This window comes from Oncorhynchus mykiss, unplaced genomic scaffold (assembly GCF_013265735.2).
Source record: "Oncorhynchus mykiss isolate Arlee unplaced genomic scaffold, USDA_OmykA_1.1 un_scaffold_173, whole genome shotgun sequence".
NCBI classification, from domain to species: domain Eukaryota; kingdom Metazoa; phylum Chordata; class Actinopteri; order Salmoniformes; family Salmonidae; genus Oncorhynchus; species Oncorhynchus mykiss.
Window position 1 is genome coordinate 777,476 of NW_023493670.1, and position 19,436 is coordinate 796,911.

The 19,436-nt window shown below is 39.9% G+C and overlaps 2 protein-coding genes and 1 long non-coding RNA gene across 3 annotated transcripts; all 3 read right to left on the reverse strand.

Annotated features, from left to right (window-relative positions):
* Positions 1–702: 702 nt before the first annotated feature.
* Positions 703–6,484, reverse strand: LOC118947609 (gastrula zinc finger protein XlCGF49.1-like). The gene is made up of 3 exons (XM_036972541.1): positions 6,476–6,484; positions 5,998–6,145; positions 703–2,270 (listed from the first exon to the last, which is right to left on the reverse strand). Exons 1-3 carry the CDS (start codon positions 6,482–6,484, stop codon positions 1,729–1,731), a joined length of 699 nt encoding a protein of 232 aa, XP_036828436.1. The 3' UTR covers positions 703–1,728.
* LOC118947616 (cilia- and flagella-associated protein 251-like) lies at positions 6,158–7,687 on the reverse strand. The gene is made up of 2 exons (XM_036972553.1): positions 6,311–7,687; positions 6,158–6,175 (listed from the first exon to the last, which is right to left on the reverse strand). The coding sequence occupies exon 1, from the start codon at positions 7,212–7,214 to the stop codon at positions 6,660–6,662; it is 555 nt and encodes a 184-aa protein (XP_036828448.1). The 5' UTR covers positions 7,215–7,687; the 3' UTR covers positions 6,158–6,175; positions 6,311–6,659.
* Positions 7,688–11,715: 4,028 nt separating this feature from the next.
* LOC118947617 lies at positions 11,716–17,642 on the reverse strand. Its single transcript, XR_005041828.1, has 3 exons — positions 17,072–17,642; positions 13,370–13,443; positions 11,716–12,212 (listed from the first exon to the last, which is right to left on the reverse strand). It is a non-coding gene; the product is annotated as an uncharacterized LOC118947617 (long non-coding RNA).
* Between the last annotated feature and the right edge of the window lie 1,794 nt (positions 17,643–19,436).

A 19,436-nucleotide genomic window follows, 5' to 3' on the forward strand; every position in this document is an offset into this window, starting at 1 on the left:
AATACATTTTGATGGTCTTGTTCATGGTCTTGTGACATGATGTCTTGTGACATGATGATTGATGATTGGTTGCCATTTTACAAATAAAATACAAAAAGAATACTTGAACTTAAATCTTCATTGTAAAGGTTCTAAACACAGTTTCCCATGTTTGTTCAGTGAACCATAAACAAGTAACGTAAAACATATACAAATATGATGATGTCATAATGAATTCATGACACGTGAATTAACAAATATGATGATGTCATAATGAATTCATGACACGTGATTGAACAAATATGATGATGTCATAATGAATTCATGACACGTGATTGAACAAATATGATGATGTCATAATGAATTCATGACACGTGATTGAACAAATATGATGATGTGGGGCGGCAGGGTAGCCTAGTGGTTCGAGCGTTGGACTAGTAACCGGAAGGTTGCAAGTTCAAATCCCCGAGATAACAAGGTACAGATCTGTCGTTCTGCCACTGAACAGAGAGTTTGACAGCGATGAGGGGTGGTCAGATTTTTCACATTGATCAAACATCACATGGATTTCTTTTGTTGAAATGATGTGGAAACAATGTTTATTCAACCAGTGGGAGGCTTGTAAAAGTGTAACGAGGAATTCTTCATTGAGACAATGATAAACAGCAATCCGTGGGAGAGTTGTGGTGGATATTATAAAATAAGGATCTGCTGGAGTCCAAGTCCAACCAAAATTCTTTATTTCTGAGCTCAGAGAGAATAACAGAGTTACACAGTGCAGTGTAGACAGTCTGAATTCAAAAGCATTGGGTGATGAGCACATATCTTTATAGTTTCCTGTTCCTGGGCGGGACTTTATTCATACAAGGACGCAGGTGCAAATTGGTTTGCAACACAGGATGAAACTCCCAAGAACAGGAGATTATAATAGGACAGTTTCACAAGGTTAGTCACATAATCAGTTATGTGGACACACATACAATTAACATTTTCTATTGCAGAGTCTGAATATTTTCATTTCATTAAATCATCAGTGGGCCAACAATGCAAATGTCAACAATGGAACTAATGCATCACATCCAAATATCACTTGATTATCTGTAGTGCTGGAGGAATGACACACCCAGATAAACACAGTCAGAGTTTAAAAAAGGACCATTTAAACACATGGAACCTGATCATATCAAATCAAATGTATTTATATAGCCCTTCGTACATCAGCTGATATCTCAAAGTGCTGTACAGAAACCCAGCCTAAAACCCCAAACCTGCAATGCAGGTGTAGAAGCACTGATCTACTCTGTATTCAAACTGACATACTCCATATTCAATTCATGTTTTCTAATAAAAACATACAAATATATGTTTGAGTATACTTTGTACCATTCACTTTCATGTGGTATAAACATGTAAACACATTCTCAGTCAACAATATAAGACAATGGACAATGATATGTGAAATATGAGTTCACACACTAGGATAAGTAAGTATTCTCTCCTGTGTGGATTCTCACATGACTTTTAAGTGTCTGTGATGAGTAATATGTCTTCCCACAGTCTGAACATTTGTAAGGCTTCTCCCCTGTGTGCAGTCTCCTGTGTTCCTTCAGGCTTCCTAAATGGGTAAAACACTTTGAACACTGGGAGCAGTGGTAAGGCTTCTCCCCTGTGTGTATTCACTCATGACTTCTCAGGCTTTATAAAGGGCCAAAACTGTTTCCACACTGGGCGCAATGTTATGGTGTCTCCCTAGTGTATTCGCTCATGAGCATTGAGGGTGTCTAAGCGCTTAAAACTCTTCCCACATTGAGAGCAAATGTGTGGCTCCACTCCTGTGTGTATCCTCTCATGTATTTTCAGGCTAGCTAAATGGTTAAAACTCTTTCCACATTGTGAGCAGTAGTAAGGCTTCACCCCTGTGTGCAGTCTCATGTGTTCCTTCAGGCTTCCTGACCGGATAAAACACTTTCCACACTGGGTGCAATGGTACGGCTTCACCCCTGTGTGTATTTTCTTGTGAGTTTTGAGGGTGTCTAACCGCTTAAACCGCTTTCCACACTGGGAGCAATGGAAAGGCCTGTTCTGTGTGTGCGTTCGCTCATGAGCTTTCAGATTTCCTAAGTGGCTAAAACTCTTTCCACACCGGGCGCAATTTTGTGTCTTCGGTTCTACGTGTCCCCTCTCATGTCTTTTCAGGCTTCCTAACCTGGTAAAACTCTTTCCAATCTGGGAGCAGAGGTGTCGTCTTGCTGGTTCGGACGTCTTTGGTTCCTCCAAGATTGGTTTTCCTCCTGCCAAAGACAGTGTTTATTTAAAGAGAGAACAGAATTACATCTCCACATCGTAAAACTGCCTTGCTATGAGGTTTAATCCAAATCAGATCCCTCAATAGCCCAAGGCCAGTTTTCAAACATTTTATAATTTAAAACAAATGTTGTAGAGTTTCCTGGTAATAACATTACTTATTTTATTTTGATTATCTTGGCAAAGGAGAAATGTTCACTAACAGGGATGTAAACACATTTGTGCACAGAATATGAGAGAAATAAGCTTTTGAAACATGGGACCAACACTTTTTATTTTTGTAAATACTTATTTCCCACCATAATTTGCAAATAAATTCATTAAAAATCCTACAATGTGATTTTCTGGATTTTTTTCTTCTCATTTTGTCCGTCATAGTTGAAGTGTACCTATGATGAACATCTTGGCCATGTTCTGTTATAATCTCCACCTGGCACAGCCAGAAGAGGACTGGCCACCCCACATATTCTCTCTCTAATTCTCTCTTTTTTTCTCTCTCTCGGAGGACCTGAGCCCTAGGACCATGCCCCAGGACTACCTGACATGATGACTCCTTGCTGTCCCCAGTCCACCTGACCGTGCTGCTGCTCCAGTTTCAACTGTTCTGCCTTATTATTATTCGACCATGCTGGTCATTTATGAACATTTGAACATCTTGGCCATGTTCTGTTATAATCTCCACCCGGCACAGCCAGAAGAGGACTGGCCACCCCACATAGCCTGGTTCCTCTCTAGGTTTCTTCCTAGGTTTTGGCCTTTCTAGGGAGTTTTTCCTAGCCACCGTGCTTCTACACCTGCATTGCTTGCTGTTTGGGGTTTTAGGCTGGGTTTCTGTACAGCACTTTGAGATATCAGCTGATGTACGAAGGGCTATATAAATAAATTTGATTTGATGAAAATTACAGGCCTCTCTCATATTTTTAAGTGGGAGAACTTGCACAATTGGTGGATGACTAAATACTTTTTTCCCCCACTGTATGTTCTCTCTCCACTGGCTACTGTCATGGAAATTGCAAGATCATGTTATAACGCTTGTATTGCATTATAATGGTTGTTTTATTCGACAGAATAGAGTATTCTGTTAACTATTGTGTGTGTGTTCTACTGAGGATGGGCCTCTATGAGATAACACTGACAGAGGAGATTTACGATGTCTTTGGGTGATAAAACCTAAAGAGAATTCCAGAGAACATGAGGTAATGGTTCTGTTCTATACCGTACCAGGAAGAGACGGTTCCAGACATTTGGTCTATACAATGAAAACTGTTGACAGAGCAGATGCTGTTTACTATGTATTATAAATATCTTTCATACAAATCTTAACCTTGTGGCCATTCTATGTATCTGTTGTTCGTCATGTAGGTTGAAAGGGGTGTATCTTGGTTATAAAAGACCTTTGTACTTTTGTTTTGCCACTCTCAACGGATCATTAGAAAATGGTGAATCGTTGACAAGTCATTGGTATTGCAAAGCTCTTATTATTAAAGATGTAGTTTAAGTATAACTCTGACTTGGTGTGATAAGTTCGTATCTCCTCATTTGATAGTAAAGAAATTAACCACCACACTATCTGGCCAACAGGCTCCACTCTAGGCTCCACTGGCTATCGGGCCAACATGCTCCACTCTAGGCTCCACTGGCTATCTGGCCAACAGGCTCCACTCTAGGCTCCACTGGCTATCTGGCCAACAGGCTCCACTCTAGTCTCCACTAGCTATCTGGCCAACAGGCTCCACTCTAGGCTCCACTGGCTATCTGGCCAACAGGCTCCACTCTTGCCTCCACTGGCTATTTGGCTAGCAGGCTCCACTGGCTATCTGGCCAACAGGCTCCACTCTAGTCTCCACTGGCTATCTGGCCAACAGGCTCCACTGGCTATCTGGCCAACAGGCTCCACTCTAGCCTCCACTGGCTATCTGGCCAACAGGCTCCACTCTAGCCTCCACTGGCCAACAGGCTCCACTGGCTATCTGGCCAACAGGCTCCACTCTAGTCTCCACTGGCTATCTGGCCAACAGGCTCCACTCTAGGCTCCACTGGCTATCTGGCTCCACTCTTGCCTCCACTGGCTATCTGGCTAACAGGCTCCACTGGCTATCTGGCCAACAGGCTCCACTCTAGTCTCCACTGGCTATCTGGCCAACAGGCTCCACTCTATTCAGTATCTTCTGATGATGTGTGCCTGGTAGCGCTAATCTACTCTTTCCCTCCAGCAGGTTAATACCTGCCTGGCGCCACAACAAAATCTCTAACAATACCGCTACAGAATTAGCATAGTAGACCATAGTAGGCCAGGTTACCTGAAATACATTTTGGTATCTGTACTGATGGTGCAAACGCCATGACAGGGAGACATAGTGGAGTGGTAACGAGCGTGCAAACAGTTGCTCCCGACGCCACTTGGGTCACAGAGTTATGTGCATCTTTTCAAGCACACCCTTCTCATTAACCTGTGGTGAGTTATTCACAATTTTCAATGAACAAAATAAGGTTTTATATGAAAGATGGTTAAATAAAGAACAAAATTATATAATTATTATTTGTGCCCTGGTCCTATAAGAGCTCTTTGTCACTTCCCACGAGCCGAGTTGTAAACAAAAACTCACACTCATTCTTATGTTTAATAACTGTATCATATAGATAGATATAGGTACGTAGCTGGAGGTTGAATGTTTGAAGGGGTACGGAACTATAAAAAGTTTGGCAACCACTGCTCTACATCATACCCTTTTTCTATTCCTTCAGTTATACAGCCATTATATGCCATCTCTTTTGCCTCCCTCTTCATCATATCATTTTTAAAATTCCTCATCAATCCACGTGGTTTTAACAGTTTTTACAGTCGTTTTCTTAATGGGTGCTGCTTATTAGTAACTGGGATAAGCAGTTTCAAATGTGTCAAGGGCAGTGTCTGGTTGCTCGTCATTACACACTACGGACAAACAAATATTATTTACATCAACAACATAGGAATCACTACAAAAAAATGTATGACCTCTTATACACAATATTAGTCCCAGCCTTTGGAACGGTGGTTTTCCTAGACATGGCTCCTATATTGTGATCACTACATCTGGTGGATCTGGATACTGCTTTAAAACCCATTTCTGCAGCATTAGTAAAGATATGATCAAACCATGTTGATGATTTCATTCCTCTACTGTTTGTAACTACCCTGGTAGGTTGATTGATAACCTGAACAAGGTTGCCGGCACTGGTTACAGTTTGAAGCTTTCTCTTGAGTGGGCAGCCTGATCCCAGCTTTCCTCCAGTATTAGTTAATTAATTAAAACAGGCCAAATTGAAGTTTCTGGAGTTTTGTTTTCCTGTTCTACAGTCTTGTAAAGACAGGGGGGTTGACTGGGACAGGCAATGTAAAATCCATAATGTTTTGAGGAAAGGTTTTTGTAAAACATGCACCTTACATCAGATCATCTTGAAACTTTCTCTCTAAATCTAACTTTCATCAAGGTTTTATATGGTCTATTGGTTTCTCTCTTTTCATTGGCAGAATCCTTTTTCAGTATTATGATATTCATAACATCCATATACACTACTCTAACTTCCTGTCAACTAACAGAACTCTGCTGGTTGTCCTGGTAACAGATACCAGTCTATCTTCATGTCAACTAACAGAACTCTGCTGGTTGTCCTGGTAACAGATACCAGTGGGAAGATCTATTATTTTTGTTCAAACTAAACTACAGCACTTACTTTGATGAGTCAAATCTGATCCTTTCTTCTCTTCTCCTCCTCTCACAGTTCCACTCAGCCCCGTTGTTTTCCTGCAGTCCACCAGCAACACAGACAACCTCTTCCAACCCAGCAGTAAGGTGCTACCGGGAGAGACACGACATGAGGACTCCGGGAGGGAGGAAGGGCTAGCGTTGTCCTGGTAACCATAAAGAGGGGACACAGACACATATCATTATGGATGCTGATGTCACTGTTGTCATAAAGTGCTTTACAGAAACCCAGCCCAGACCCCGATAGAGCAAGCTGTATGCTAGACCAGACCAAGCTGTACCATCTGGTGTTCTGATCTGGAGAGACTCTTCTCTGCCTCGTCAGCATCAGGATGTTGTTGAGGCTCCCCAGAGGATCCACAATAGTCATGTCTCTCTCCTGTGTGAACGAGAACATCAAACAGGTGGTAAACTTATGATCTACTATTACAATCACAGAGTCTTACCAGATGCATGAATATCTCTAAACGGGGCCTAAAATGCAAATGTAAAAGCATTTGTTCGACAAAATGGGTGCTTTTGGAGAATTCAATAAATCTAATTGAAAAGACCCCGAAATATATGAACCAATGGCAGATTGACCCTTTAACAATTCCTACAGTACTGAACAACATATTCAAGTGTAGAACTTCAGTAGAATGCCCCTTTAAAACCACACATTAGTTCAACAACAGCATCGTTTGTGCCCCTGTTTTTAAGACAGTACTCACTGATGGTAATCGGATATTCTGACTCCTCCTCCTTTTTCACTCCTAAAACATCTTCCTCCTCCTCTTTTTTTGAGATAGCTCCCTCTTCCTCTTTTACTCCAAAAGGTTCTTCCTCTTCTTTCACTACATTCTCTTCTTCTTTCAATGTTATGGCATCTTCCTCCTCTTTGATTCTGAAAGATTCTACCTCCTCTTCCACGCTGACAACCTCTTTCCCATCTTCCTCTTTCACTGTAATATCATCCTCTTCCTCCTTTATCATCCTGAAAGCTTCTTCTGTCTCCTCCTCTTTCACTCCCAAAATGTCTTCCTCCTTCACCTTTATTGAGACAGCATCCTCTTCCTCTCTAAAAGGTTCTTTCTCTCCTTTCACTGTATCCTCCTCTTCTTCTTCCATGTTCAGCGCAAGAGCTTCTTTCTCCAAACAGCAGACCTCATCTTCTTTAGCAAGGGAGGAGTAGTTTAGTGAGCTCATGGTCAGGGATGTTAGCTAGCTAGTTAGCATTAGCGACTAGCCTCGTGCTAGGCTCAGTATCAATCTTTAACACGTTTGCAAATTGACCATGCAAATTAGGTTAAAGTTAACCAGTTGATACGTCAACGTAACTGCGTTTACAACACTGAGGTTAGCTAATGTACATTAACATGGTCTAAAGCGTCAATCCTTCAGTTTTATGTTGGCTAGCAAGCTATCGAGGTGGTTGAAAGAGTTGGCGCCTTGTTGTTCCTGAAGAAGCGTCCCGTCCATTATACGTCACGGAAGAAGAGTCAGCTGAAAGACGCTCATCGCCATCTGCTGACGAGTGAGTAACTTAGTTTGGAAACAATAGTTACTACACTTTTTGTATTGGAAAGAACGTCATAATTATTTAACAATAAGCTGATATATTTTCTCTGACGTCTTACAACTACTACTTTCCGGTACACAGACGTAGAAGCTTAACACCTGCCCTCCAGGACACCTACACCACCCGATGTTACAGGAAGGCCATAAAGGACAACAAACACCCGAGCCACTGCCTGTTCACCCCGCTATCATCCAGAAGGCGAGGTCAGTACAGGTGCATCAAAGCTGGGACCGAGAGACTGAAAAACAGCTTCTATCTCAAGGCCATCAGACTGTTAAACAGCCACCACTAACATTGAGTGGCTGCTGCCAACACACTGACTCAACTCCAGCCACTTTAATAATGGGAATTGATGTAAAATATATCACTAGCCACTTTAAACAATGCTACCTAATATAATGTTTACATACCCTACATTATTAATCTCATATGTATACGTATATACTGTACTCTATATCATCTACTGCATCTTTATGTAACACATGTATCACTAGCCACTTTAACTATGCCACTTTGTTTACATACTCATCTCATATGTATATACTGTACTCGATACCATCTACTGTATCTTGCCTATGCCGCTCTGTACCATCACTCATTCATATATCTTTGTGTACATATTCTTTATCCCCTTACACTTGTGTGTATAAGACAGTAGTTTTGGAATTGTTAGTTAGATTACTTGTTGGTTATTACTGCATTGTCGGAACTAGAAGCACAAGCATTTCGCTACACTCGCACTAACATCTGCTAACCATGTGTATGTGACAAATAAAATTTGATTTGATTTGATTTGAATATAAATATGTAGATGATGAATAAATACTTCTATGAATAGGTAGCGTGTTAATACACATTTTCTCTGTTCATTTTTCACATTTGTTTTTGTCTAGATGTGACCATACTCTTCCCTTAAAGCCACGCTCTATAAGATACAAATCATCCTGTAAACAACAGAACAAATGCATCACATGCAAATAGCACTTGATTATCTGTAGTGCTTTACACTGAGTCTACAAAACATTAAGAACAGCTGCTCCTTCCATGACTTAGAAAGACCAGGTGAATCCAGGCTAAAGCTATGATCCCTTACTGATGTCACTAGTTAAATCCACTTCAATCCGTGTAGATGAAGGTGGGGGGAAACAGGTTAAATAAGGATCTTAAAACTTTGATACAATTGAGACATGGATTGTGTGTGTGTGTTCCATTCAGAGGGTGAATGGGGAAGACTAAATATTGAACATTAATTATTCATCCTGTTTTACGAGTCAGAACACTAAACACTAGACAGTTCTATGACAAGACACAGACACAGGCCGCTGGATTCCAATCAGCAGGTGGTTCTAAATATATAACCTTCATAACTGTATGATACAGAATGTGACCTAAACACTTCCTTGAACATAAAATAAGTAAAGAAGTAATTCTGTGTGGAAGTCAAACGTTTTTTTTGTTTTTTTTAAACTTTGGAGACGGACACAAAGCACATCAGTAACATCTCCCCGTTGTCTCAAGGGTTCGACACAATGTTGATTTAGATGTTCACATTTTTTACATTTTGGCCAATCACTAATGTCATGATATTTTGGGTAAAATAAAAAAAAGCGAAATATTTGGGGCAGACATTTTTTAAATGATTATTATTACATTTATATTTTCCACCCCCTTTTTCTCCCCAATTTTTGTCAATTGGAAGTTAGTCTTATCTCATCTCACTGCTGCAACTCCCGTACGGACTCGGGAGAGGCGAACGTCAACAGCCATGCGTCCTCTCTCTCTCTCCCTTCTCCTAATTTGTTCAAAACTGTTCAACTATTGTCTTTCTCTCTCTTTGAGCCAACTACTCACCACATGTTATGCATTGCAGTGCTAGCTAGCTGTAGCTTATGCGTCCCCCGAAACACAATCGCAATACTTCTTGACACAATTCTCACGCATGCGCCCGGCCCGCCACAGGAGTTGCTAGAGGACAAACCCTCCCCCAACCCGGACGACGCTGGGCCAATTGGCTCTCCCGGTTGTGGCCGGCTGCGACAGAGCTGGGTATCAAACCAGAATCTGTATTAATGCAACGAGCACAATGCAGTGCCTTATACCCTGCACCACTCGGAAGGCTGCATTTATATTTCTGTTCAGTATATCTTTATATTTCAGTTCAGTATATATCTTTTATATTTGAGATTCTTCAAAGTAGCCACCCTTTGCCTTGACAGCTTTGCACATTCTTGGCATTCTGTGAACTAGCTTCAACTGAAATGCTTTTTTCAACAGTCTTGAAGAAGTTCCAACATATGCTGAACACTTATTGGTTGCTTTCCCTTCACTCTGTGTTTTGGCTCATTGTCCTGTGGAAAAACAAATGACGGTCCCATTAAGCGCAAACCAGATGGGATGGAGTATCGCTGCAGAATGCTATGGTTGTCAACCTGGTTAAGTGTGCCTTGAATTCTAAATAAATCACTGACAACGTCACCAGCAAAGCACCCGCATACCATCGCACCTCCTCCTCCATGCTTCACGGTGGGAACTACACATGCAAAGATCATCTGTTCACCTACTCACGTCTCACAAAGACACAGCGTTTGGAACCAAAAATCGCAAATTTGGATTCATCAGACCAAAGGACAGATTTCCACTGGTCTAATGTCCATTGTTCGTGTTTCTTGGCCCAAGCAAGTCTCTTCTTCTTATTGATGTCCTTTTAGTAGTGGGTTCTTTGCAGCAATTCAACCATGAAGGACTGATAAACGCAGTCTCCTCTGAACAGATGATCTTGAGATGTGTCTGTTACTTAAACTCTGAAGCATTTATTTGGGCAGTTAACTCTAATTAACTCTAATGAACTTATCCTCTGCAGCAGAGGTAACTCTGGGTCTTCCTTTCCTGTGGTGGTCCTCATGAGAGCCAGTGTCATCATAGCGCTTGATGGTTTTTGCGACTGCACTTGAAGAAACTTTCAAAGTTACGGACATTTTCCGGATTGACTGACCTTCGTGTCTTAAAGTAACGATGGACAATTGTTACTCTTTGCTTATATAAACTGTTCTTGCCATAATATGGACTTGGTCTTTTATCCAATAGGGCTATCTTCTGTATATCTTCTACCTTGTCACAACACAGCTGATTGTCTCAAACGCATTAAGTAGGAAAGAAATTCCAGAAATTAACTTTAAGAAGGCACATCTGTTGATTGAAATGCATTCCAGGTGACTACCTCATGAAGCTGGTTGAGAGAATGCCAAGAGTGTGCAAAGCTGTCATCAGGGCAAAGGGTGGCTACTTTGAAGAATCTAAAATATTTTGATTGAACACTTTTTTGGTTACTACATGATTCCATATGTGTTATTTCATAGTTTATGCCTTCACTATTATTCTACAATGTAGAAAACTGTAGAACATAGTAAAAATAAAGATAAACCCTCAAATGAGTAGGTTTGACTGGTACTGTAAGTTCCTCTACACAGCGTCATTTTAGAGAATTTGGCAATACGTCCAACCGACCTCATAAATGCAGACCGCGCGTAACCACACCCACCCAGGACCTCCACAACTGGCTTCTTCACCTCAGGAGACTGAGACCAGCCACCTGGACAGCTGAGGAAACCAAGTAGAATGTCTCTCTGTCATAAAGCCATTTTGTGGCGAAACAAATTCTGATTGGCTGGGCCTGGCTCGTCAGTGGGTGGGCCTATGCCCTCCTAGGCCCACCCATGGCTGCACCGTGCCCAGTCATGTGAAGTCCATAGATCAGGGCCTAATACATTTGACATTGACTGATTTCCATATATGTACTGTGAATCGTTGAAATTGTTGCATGTTGCGTTTATATTTTTGTTCAGTACATATATATATGTAGCCATATTATAAAGTAAATATGAATTCTCTATGACATATTTGTTACGTTTTATCAGACTTTTCTGATGTGATCTATTAAAGTGAAGAATGGCGCTGAAGGAGATGGCTGACGATCCCGTAACCAACGAAGGTGGATATTGATCCAACACCTGCCGCTTATTCAAACCAGCCCACTGGGCACAGACGTCAGTTCAACATCTAGTTTCTATTTACATTTCTTTTGAGTCGTCAACTAAAGTGAATTCAACATGAAATCAACACAACATGTAGTAGACTTTGTACCATTTAATTTCACATGGTATAAACAAGTAAACACATTCTCAGTCAACAATATAAGACAACGGACAATGTGATGTGATGCCCACACTGGGCGCAAAGGTATGACTTCTCACCTGTATGTATTCGCTCATGAACTTTCAGGCTTCCTGACTGGCTAAAACTATTTCCACACTGGGCACAATGGTATGGCTTCTCCCCTGTGTGTATTTGCTCATGGGTTTTAAGAGTGTCTAACCGCTTAAAATTCTTTCCACACTGGGAGCAATGGAAAGGCCTCTCCCGTGTGTGTGTTCGCTCATGAGCTTTCAGATTTCCTAAGTGGCTAAAACTCTTTCCACACTGGGCGCAATTTTGTGGCTTCGGTTCTGTGTGTCCCCTCTCATGTCTTTTCAGGCTTCCTAACTTGGTAAAACTCTTTCCAATCTGGGAGCAGAGGTGTCGTCTTGCTGTTTTGGACGTCTCTGGTTCCTCCAAGTTTGGTTTTCCTCCTGCCAAAGACAGTGTTTATTTAAAGAGAGACGTGAATGAAATCTCCACACGATAAAACTGCCTTATTATGAGGTTAAATCTATATCAGATCCCTCAATAACCCGAGGCCAGTTTCCAAACATTTCATAATTTAAAACAAATGATGTTGTAGAGCTTCCTGGTAACTACTGATATGTTTACATAACTTATTATTATTTCTGTTTTACAAGTCAGAAAACAAAAAACTAGACAGTTCTAGGACACTGAAGACACAGACGTCGCTGGATTCCTATTGAGCAGGTGGTTGTAAATATATAACCCTCATAGCTGTATGATACAGAATGTGACCTACACACTTCCTTAAACATAAAATAAGTAAAGAAGTAATTCTGTGTGGAAGTCCAAAACTTGGAGACAGACACAAAGCTCATCAGTAACATCTCCCTGTTGTTGAAAGGGTTCGAAAACAATGGCTTTTTATTATTTAGACACACATTTTTTACATTTTGACTAATCATGTCATGATATTTTGTGTAAAATAAAACAATTGTGTCACATATTTTGGATAGATGTTCCTAAAAAATATAAACGCAACATGTAAAGTGTTGGTCCCATGTTTCATGAGCTGAAATAACAGAATTCTTCCATACACACAACAGCTAATTTCTCTCAAATTCTGTGCACAAATTTCTTTACATCCCTGTTAGTGAACATTTCTCCTTTGCCAAGACAATCCATCCACTTGACAGTTGTGGCATATCAAGAAGCTGATTAAACAGCATGATCATTACACAGGTGCACCTTGTTCTGGGGACAATAAAATGCCACTCTAAAATGTGCAGTTTTATCACAGAACACAATGCCACAGATGTCTCAAGGGAGCGTGCAATTGGCATGCTGACTGCAGGAATATCCACTGGAGGAGTTATCAGATAATTGAATGTTCATTTCTCTACTAGAAGCCACCTCTAAAGTCATTTTAGAGAATTTGGCAGTACATCCAACTGGCCTCACAACCGCAGACCACGTTTAACAACACCAACCCAGGACCATCGTCTGAGACCAGCCACCAGGACAGATGATGAAACTGAGGAGTATTTCTCTCTGCAATAAAGCCACTTTGTGGGGAAAAACTAGCGATTACAGCCTAGATTCTTCTTGGGTATGATGAACACACCTGCATTTGCGGAGTTTCTCCCATTCTTCTCTGCAGATCCCCTCAGGCCCTGTCAGGTTGGATGGGGAGCGTCGCTACACAGGATAATCAATGGAAACATGATGAACAGCTCGGTTTCGAGTTTCATAGCAAAGCGTCTGAATACTAATACTGTAATAAGGTATTTCTGTTTTTAACACATTTCCAAAAATGTCTAGAATCCTGTTTTTGGGTATTGTGTGTAGATTAATGAGGAATAAAATAAAAATCAATATTAGATTCAGACTGTAATGTAAAAAAACACGGAAAAAGTCAAGGGTTCTGAATACTTTCCGAAGGCACCGTATATAGTGTATGTAATAATTTAGGCACGGTATATAGTGTATATAATAATATAGGCACGGTCTATAGTGTATATAATAATGTAGGCACCGTGTATATAATAATGAAGGCACCGTATATAGTGTATATAATAATGTAGGCACCGTATATAGTGTATATAATAATGTAGGCACCGTATATAGTGTATATAATAATGTAGGCACCGTGTATATAATAATGAAGGCACCGTATATAGTGTATATAAGAAGGTAGGCACTGTATATATTGTATATAATAATGTAGGCACCGTATATAGTGTATATAATAATGTAGGCACCGTATATAGTGTATATAATAATGTAGGTACCATATATAGTGCATTTAATGATGTATATAGTGAATATAATAATGTATAAAGCCATGTTATGAAGTATGGCTTGTTCATTCACGTGTCATGACTTCATTATGACATGTATTTTTTTATTTTATCTTTATTTAACTAGGCAAGCCAGTTAAGAACAAATTCAAATTTTCAATGACGTCCTAGGAACAGTTGGTTAACTACCTGTTCAGGGGAGGAATGACAGATTTGTCGGGGATTTGAACTTGCAACCTTCCGGTTACTAGTCCAACGCTCGAACCACTAGGCTACCCTACCGCCCCACAAATAACAAATTAACTGGCAAAGCAGCAGTGCGAGGCCTGCATCCAGCAACGTCACGAGTCACGTTTTGCAGCTGTTTCAGTACAGCCCTACAGGGAGAGAGAGGGAGAGCAGCTGTTTCAGTACAGCACTACAGGGAGAGAGAGGGAGAGCAGCTGTTTCAGTACAGCACTACAGGGAGAGAGAGGGAGAGCAGCTGTTTCAGTACAGCACTACAGGGAGAGAGAGGGAGAGCAGCTGTTTCAGTACAGCACTACAGGGAGAGAGAGGGAGAGAGCAGCTGTTTCAGTACAGCACTACAGGGAGAGAGAGGGGGAGAGCAGCTGTTTCAGTACAGCACTACAGGGAGAGAGAGGGAGAGCAGCTGTTTCAGTACAGCACTACAGGGAGAGAGAGGGGGAAAGTGGGAAATCTGAGGTTTGTAGTTTTTCAAGTCATTGCCTTTCGAATATAAAGTGTAAATTGGGTCATATTGCACTTCCCAAGGCTTCCACTAGCTGTCAACAGTCTTTAAAGGATTCTACTATGAAGGGAGAGCGAATAAGAGCTGTCTGACTAAGGGGTCTGGTAGAATGCCTTGAGCTAAGTCACACGCGCGTGGCCGTGAGCGAGCTGCGTTCCTTTTCATTTCTAAAGACAAAGGAATTGTCCGGTTGAAACATTATTGAAGATTTATGATAAAAACATCCTAAAGATTGATTATATACATCGTTTGACATGTTTCTACGAACTGTAATAGAACTTCTTTGACTTTTCATCTGGACTTGCCCGCGCCTTGTGAATTTCGATAGGTGAACTAAAACCGTTAACAAAAAGGAGGTATTTGGACATAAAGATTAACTTTATCGAACAAAACAAACATTTATTGTGGAACTGGGATTCCTGGGAGTGCATTCTGATGAAGATCATCAAAGGTAAGTTAATATTTATAACGCTATTTCTGACTGCACAACATGGCGGTATGGCTTGTTTTTGTGGCTTCGCGCTGTCCTCAGATTATTGCATGGTGTGCTTTTCCGTAAAGCTTTTTTAAAATCTGACCCAGTGCTTGCATTAAGGAGAAGTATATCTTTAATTCTATGCATAACACTTGTATCTTTTATCAAAGTTTCTGATGAGTATTTCTGTAAATTAATGTGACTCTGCAAATTTCGCTGGATGTTTTCGAGGCACAACATTACTGAACATAACTCTTCAATGTAAACTGAGATATTTGGATATAAATATGAACTTTATCGAACAAAACATACATGTATTGTGTAACATGAAGTCCTATGAGTGACATCTGATGAAGATCATCCAAGGTTAGTGATTAATTTTATCTCTATTTCTGCCTTTTGTGACTCCTCTCTTTGACTGGAAAATGTTTATATGTTTTTTCTCCTGTGTGAACTAGAACATCAAACAGGTGGTAAACTTATGATCTACTATTACAATCACAAAGGGTCTTAGACGAGGCATTGATATCTCTAAACAGGGCCTAAAATGCAAATGTTAAAGGGTTGTTCCACTAAATGGCCTGTTGCATCCCTTTGATATTTAAGTAGAAATTATGCACCAATATTGAATTTTAAAAGCCTGTTATATTAGATGAGGGGAACTTTAATATAGACCACATGGAGAATTATATGTAGGCACCGTATATAGTGTATATAATAATGTAGGCACCGTATATAGTGTATATAATAATGTAGGCACCGTATAGTGTATATAATAATGTAGGCACCGTATATAGTGTATATAATAATGTAGGCACCGTATAGTGTATATAATAATGTAGGCACCGTATATAGTGTATATAATAATGTAGGGACCGTATATAGTGTATATAATAATGTAGGCACCGTATATAGTGTATATAATAATGTAGGCACCGTATATAGTGTATATAATAATGTAGGCACCGTATATAGTGTATATAATAATGTAGGCACCGTGTATATAATAATGAAGGCACCGTATATAGTGTATATAATAATGTAGGCACCGTATAGTGTATATAATAATGTAGGCACCGTATAGTGTATATAATAATGTAGGCACCGTATATAGTGTATATAATAATGTAGGGACCGTATATAGTGTATATAATAATGTAGGGACCGTATATAGTGTATATAATAATGTAGGGACCGTATATAGTGTATATAATAATGTAGGCACCGTATATAGTGTATATAATAATGTAGGCACCGTATATAGTGTATATAATAATGTAGGGACCGTATATAGTGTATATAATAATGTAGGCACCGTATAGTGTATATAATAATAATAATAGAGGCTCCCCAGAGGATCCACGATAGTGGATGGTAAACTTATGATCATCTATTGCAATCATAGAGTCTTACAAGAGGCATGCATATGTCTAAAATGGCCACTTTCATCATGATTTCCTAAAATATTGTTTGTGATGCAAATGTAAAAGGGGTCGTTCCACAAAATGGGTGGCTTTTGCATCCCTTTGTTATTTTAAGTAGAAAATATGCACCAATATAGAATTTTAAAAACCTGTTATATTAGATGAGGGGAACTTTAATACAGACCACATGGAGAATTCAATACATCTAATTGAAAAGTCCCTAAAATATATGAACCAATGGCAGATTGACCCTTTAACAATTCCTACAGTACTGAACAACATATTCAAGTGTAGAACTTCAGTAGAATGCCACTTAAAAACCACACATTAGTTCAACAACGGCATAGTTTGTGACCCTGTTGAAGACAGTACTCACTGGTGTTAATCTGATCTTCTGTCTCCTCCTCTTTCACTCCCAAAATGTCTTCCTCCTTCAACTTTATTGAGACAGCATCCTCTTCCTCTCTAAAAGATTCTTTCTCTTCTTTCACTATAACAGCCTCCTCTTCCTCCTTTTTCATTCTGGAAGGTTCTTCCTCTCCTTTCACAGTCATATCCTCCTCTTCTTCTTCTTCTTTCACGACAATGTTCATCGCCAGAGATTCTTTCTCCGTACAGCAGACCTCTTCTTCTTTAGCAGGGGAGTAGTTTAGTGAACTCGTGGTCAGTGATGTTAGCCTGCTAGCATTAGCGACTAGCCTAGTGCTAGGCTCAGCAACAATCTTTAACAAGTTTGCAAATTGAACATGCAAATTAGGTTCAAGTTAACCAGTTAATACGTCAACTGAACTGCATTTACAACACTGAGATTACATAATGTACATTAACATGGTCTAAAGCGTCAATCTTCCAGTTTTAGGTTGGCTACTAAGCTACCGAGGTGGTTGAAAGAGTTGGCGCCTTGTTGTTCCTGAAGAAGCGTCCGGCCAGTCCATTATACGTCACGCAAGAATCATCACCCGAAAGACGCCCATCGCCATCTGCTGACTGGAGTGAGTAACGCAGTTTAGAAACAATAGTTACGACACTTTTTGTGTTGGAAAGAACGTCATAATTTAACAATAAGCTGATATATCTTCTCTTACGTCTTACAAATAATAAGTTCCTGTTCACAGACGTAGAAGCTTAATATGAATATGTAGATAATGAATAAATACTTCTGTGCCGCCATCCTGTCAGAAGGTAACAGACTGTTTTATTACAGTGGTACCGATGGATTTTCATTGTGTTCCATGGTGTTTATCGCCCCCTAGTGGAGGTTCCTGGTACTTAGAAAGACTGTACGGAAACAGTAAGTAGAGAATTCGTTCTGCGCGCATAAAAGAAGCAGCGCTACGGTTCAGTCTTTCAGTGCAGTTATTTCTTGTCACGCTTCATCCTCGGAAAATATTTGTTTGTAAGTTCGATTCAAGCATGTTGCTAGTGATGATAATCTTGTTATTGATAGAATTGCTTACTTATCAATGTTAGTTGGTTGTATTTAGTCACACAAATTACCTTGCCAATCATGTATGCCGTCAGCTGTATTCCTTTGCTCATGTAAACGAATTGTAAAACATACAATACTGAAGTTTTGTTACTGTTTCTAGTGTAATATGCTTTGTTATTTTACAGAGGTGGTTGTACATTATTAGAGTATTTAAAGGAGTTAGCCAATTACCATATGAGTAACAATTAGCTATATGGTTTGGCATCATGCTAGACACATTACCATATGAGTAACAATATAGAACTACTCAGACATTCCAAATATCACTTGATTATCAGAAGGGTGTATTATGACGTCAGAACTACTTGCCTTGCTGGACACAATAGAACAAATGCATCACATGCAAATAGCACTTGATTATCTGTAGTGCTTTACACTGAGTCTACAAAACATTAAGAACACCTGCTCCTTCCATGACTTAGACTGACCAGGTGAATCCAGGCTAAAGGTATGATCCCTTACTGATGTCACTAGTTAAATCCACTTCAATCAGTGTAGATGAAGGGGGCAGGTTAAATAAGGAATTTTAAGCCTTGAGACAATTGAGGCATAGATTGTGTGTGTGTGCCATTCAGAGGGTGAATTGGGAAGACAAAATATTGAAGTGTCTTTGAACGGGGTATGGTATTAGGTGCCAGGTGCACCGGTTTGCATCAAGAACTGCAACGCTACAGTTTCCCATGTGTACCAAGACTGGTCCACCACCAAAACAGTAGAGGTCAATGTGGTTTAAGATGAGGGAGGATGATTCTTTTAGCATAGCATCGCTCTGTTTGAGTACGCTAAACTTGCTAGCTAAGTAAGTGAAACTGAAAGTGGAAAATAAATGACCAAAACTCTCTTGCTTCTCCTAATTTGTTCAAAACTGTTAAACTATTGTCTTTTTCTCTCTTTGAGTCAACTACTCACCACATTTTATGCACTGCAGTGCTACCTAGCTGTAGCTCATACTAGATTAATTCTCTGATCCTTTCATTGGGTGGACAACATGTCAGTTCATGCTGCAAGAGCTCTGATAGGTTGGAGGACGTCCTCCAGAAGTTGTCATAATTACTGTGTAAGTCTATGGAAGGGCTTGAGAACCATGAGCCTCCTAGGTTTTGTATTTAAGTCAATGTACCTAGAGGAGGATGCAAAATACTATGTTTTAATCAATTATTTGGTGATGTGATTATATTTAGTATAGTTTTATCTAAAAAGGATTAAATGTTTTAAATGTTTTACCATTTTTATTTTTCTGAAAATAACTGAG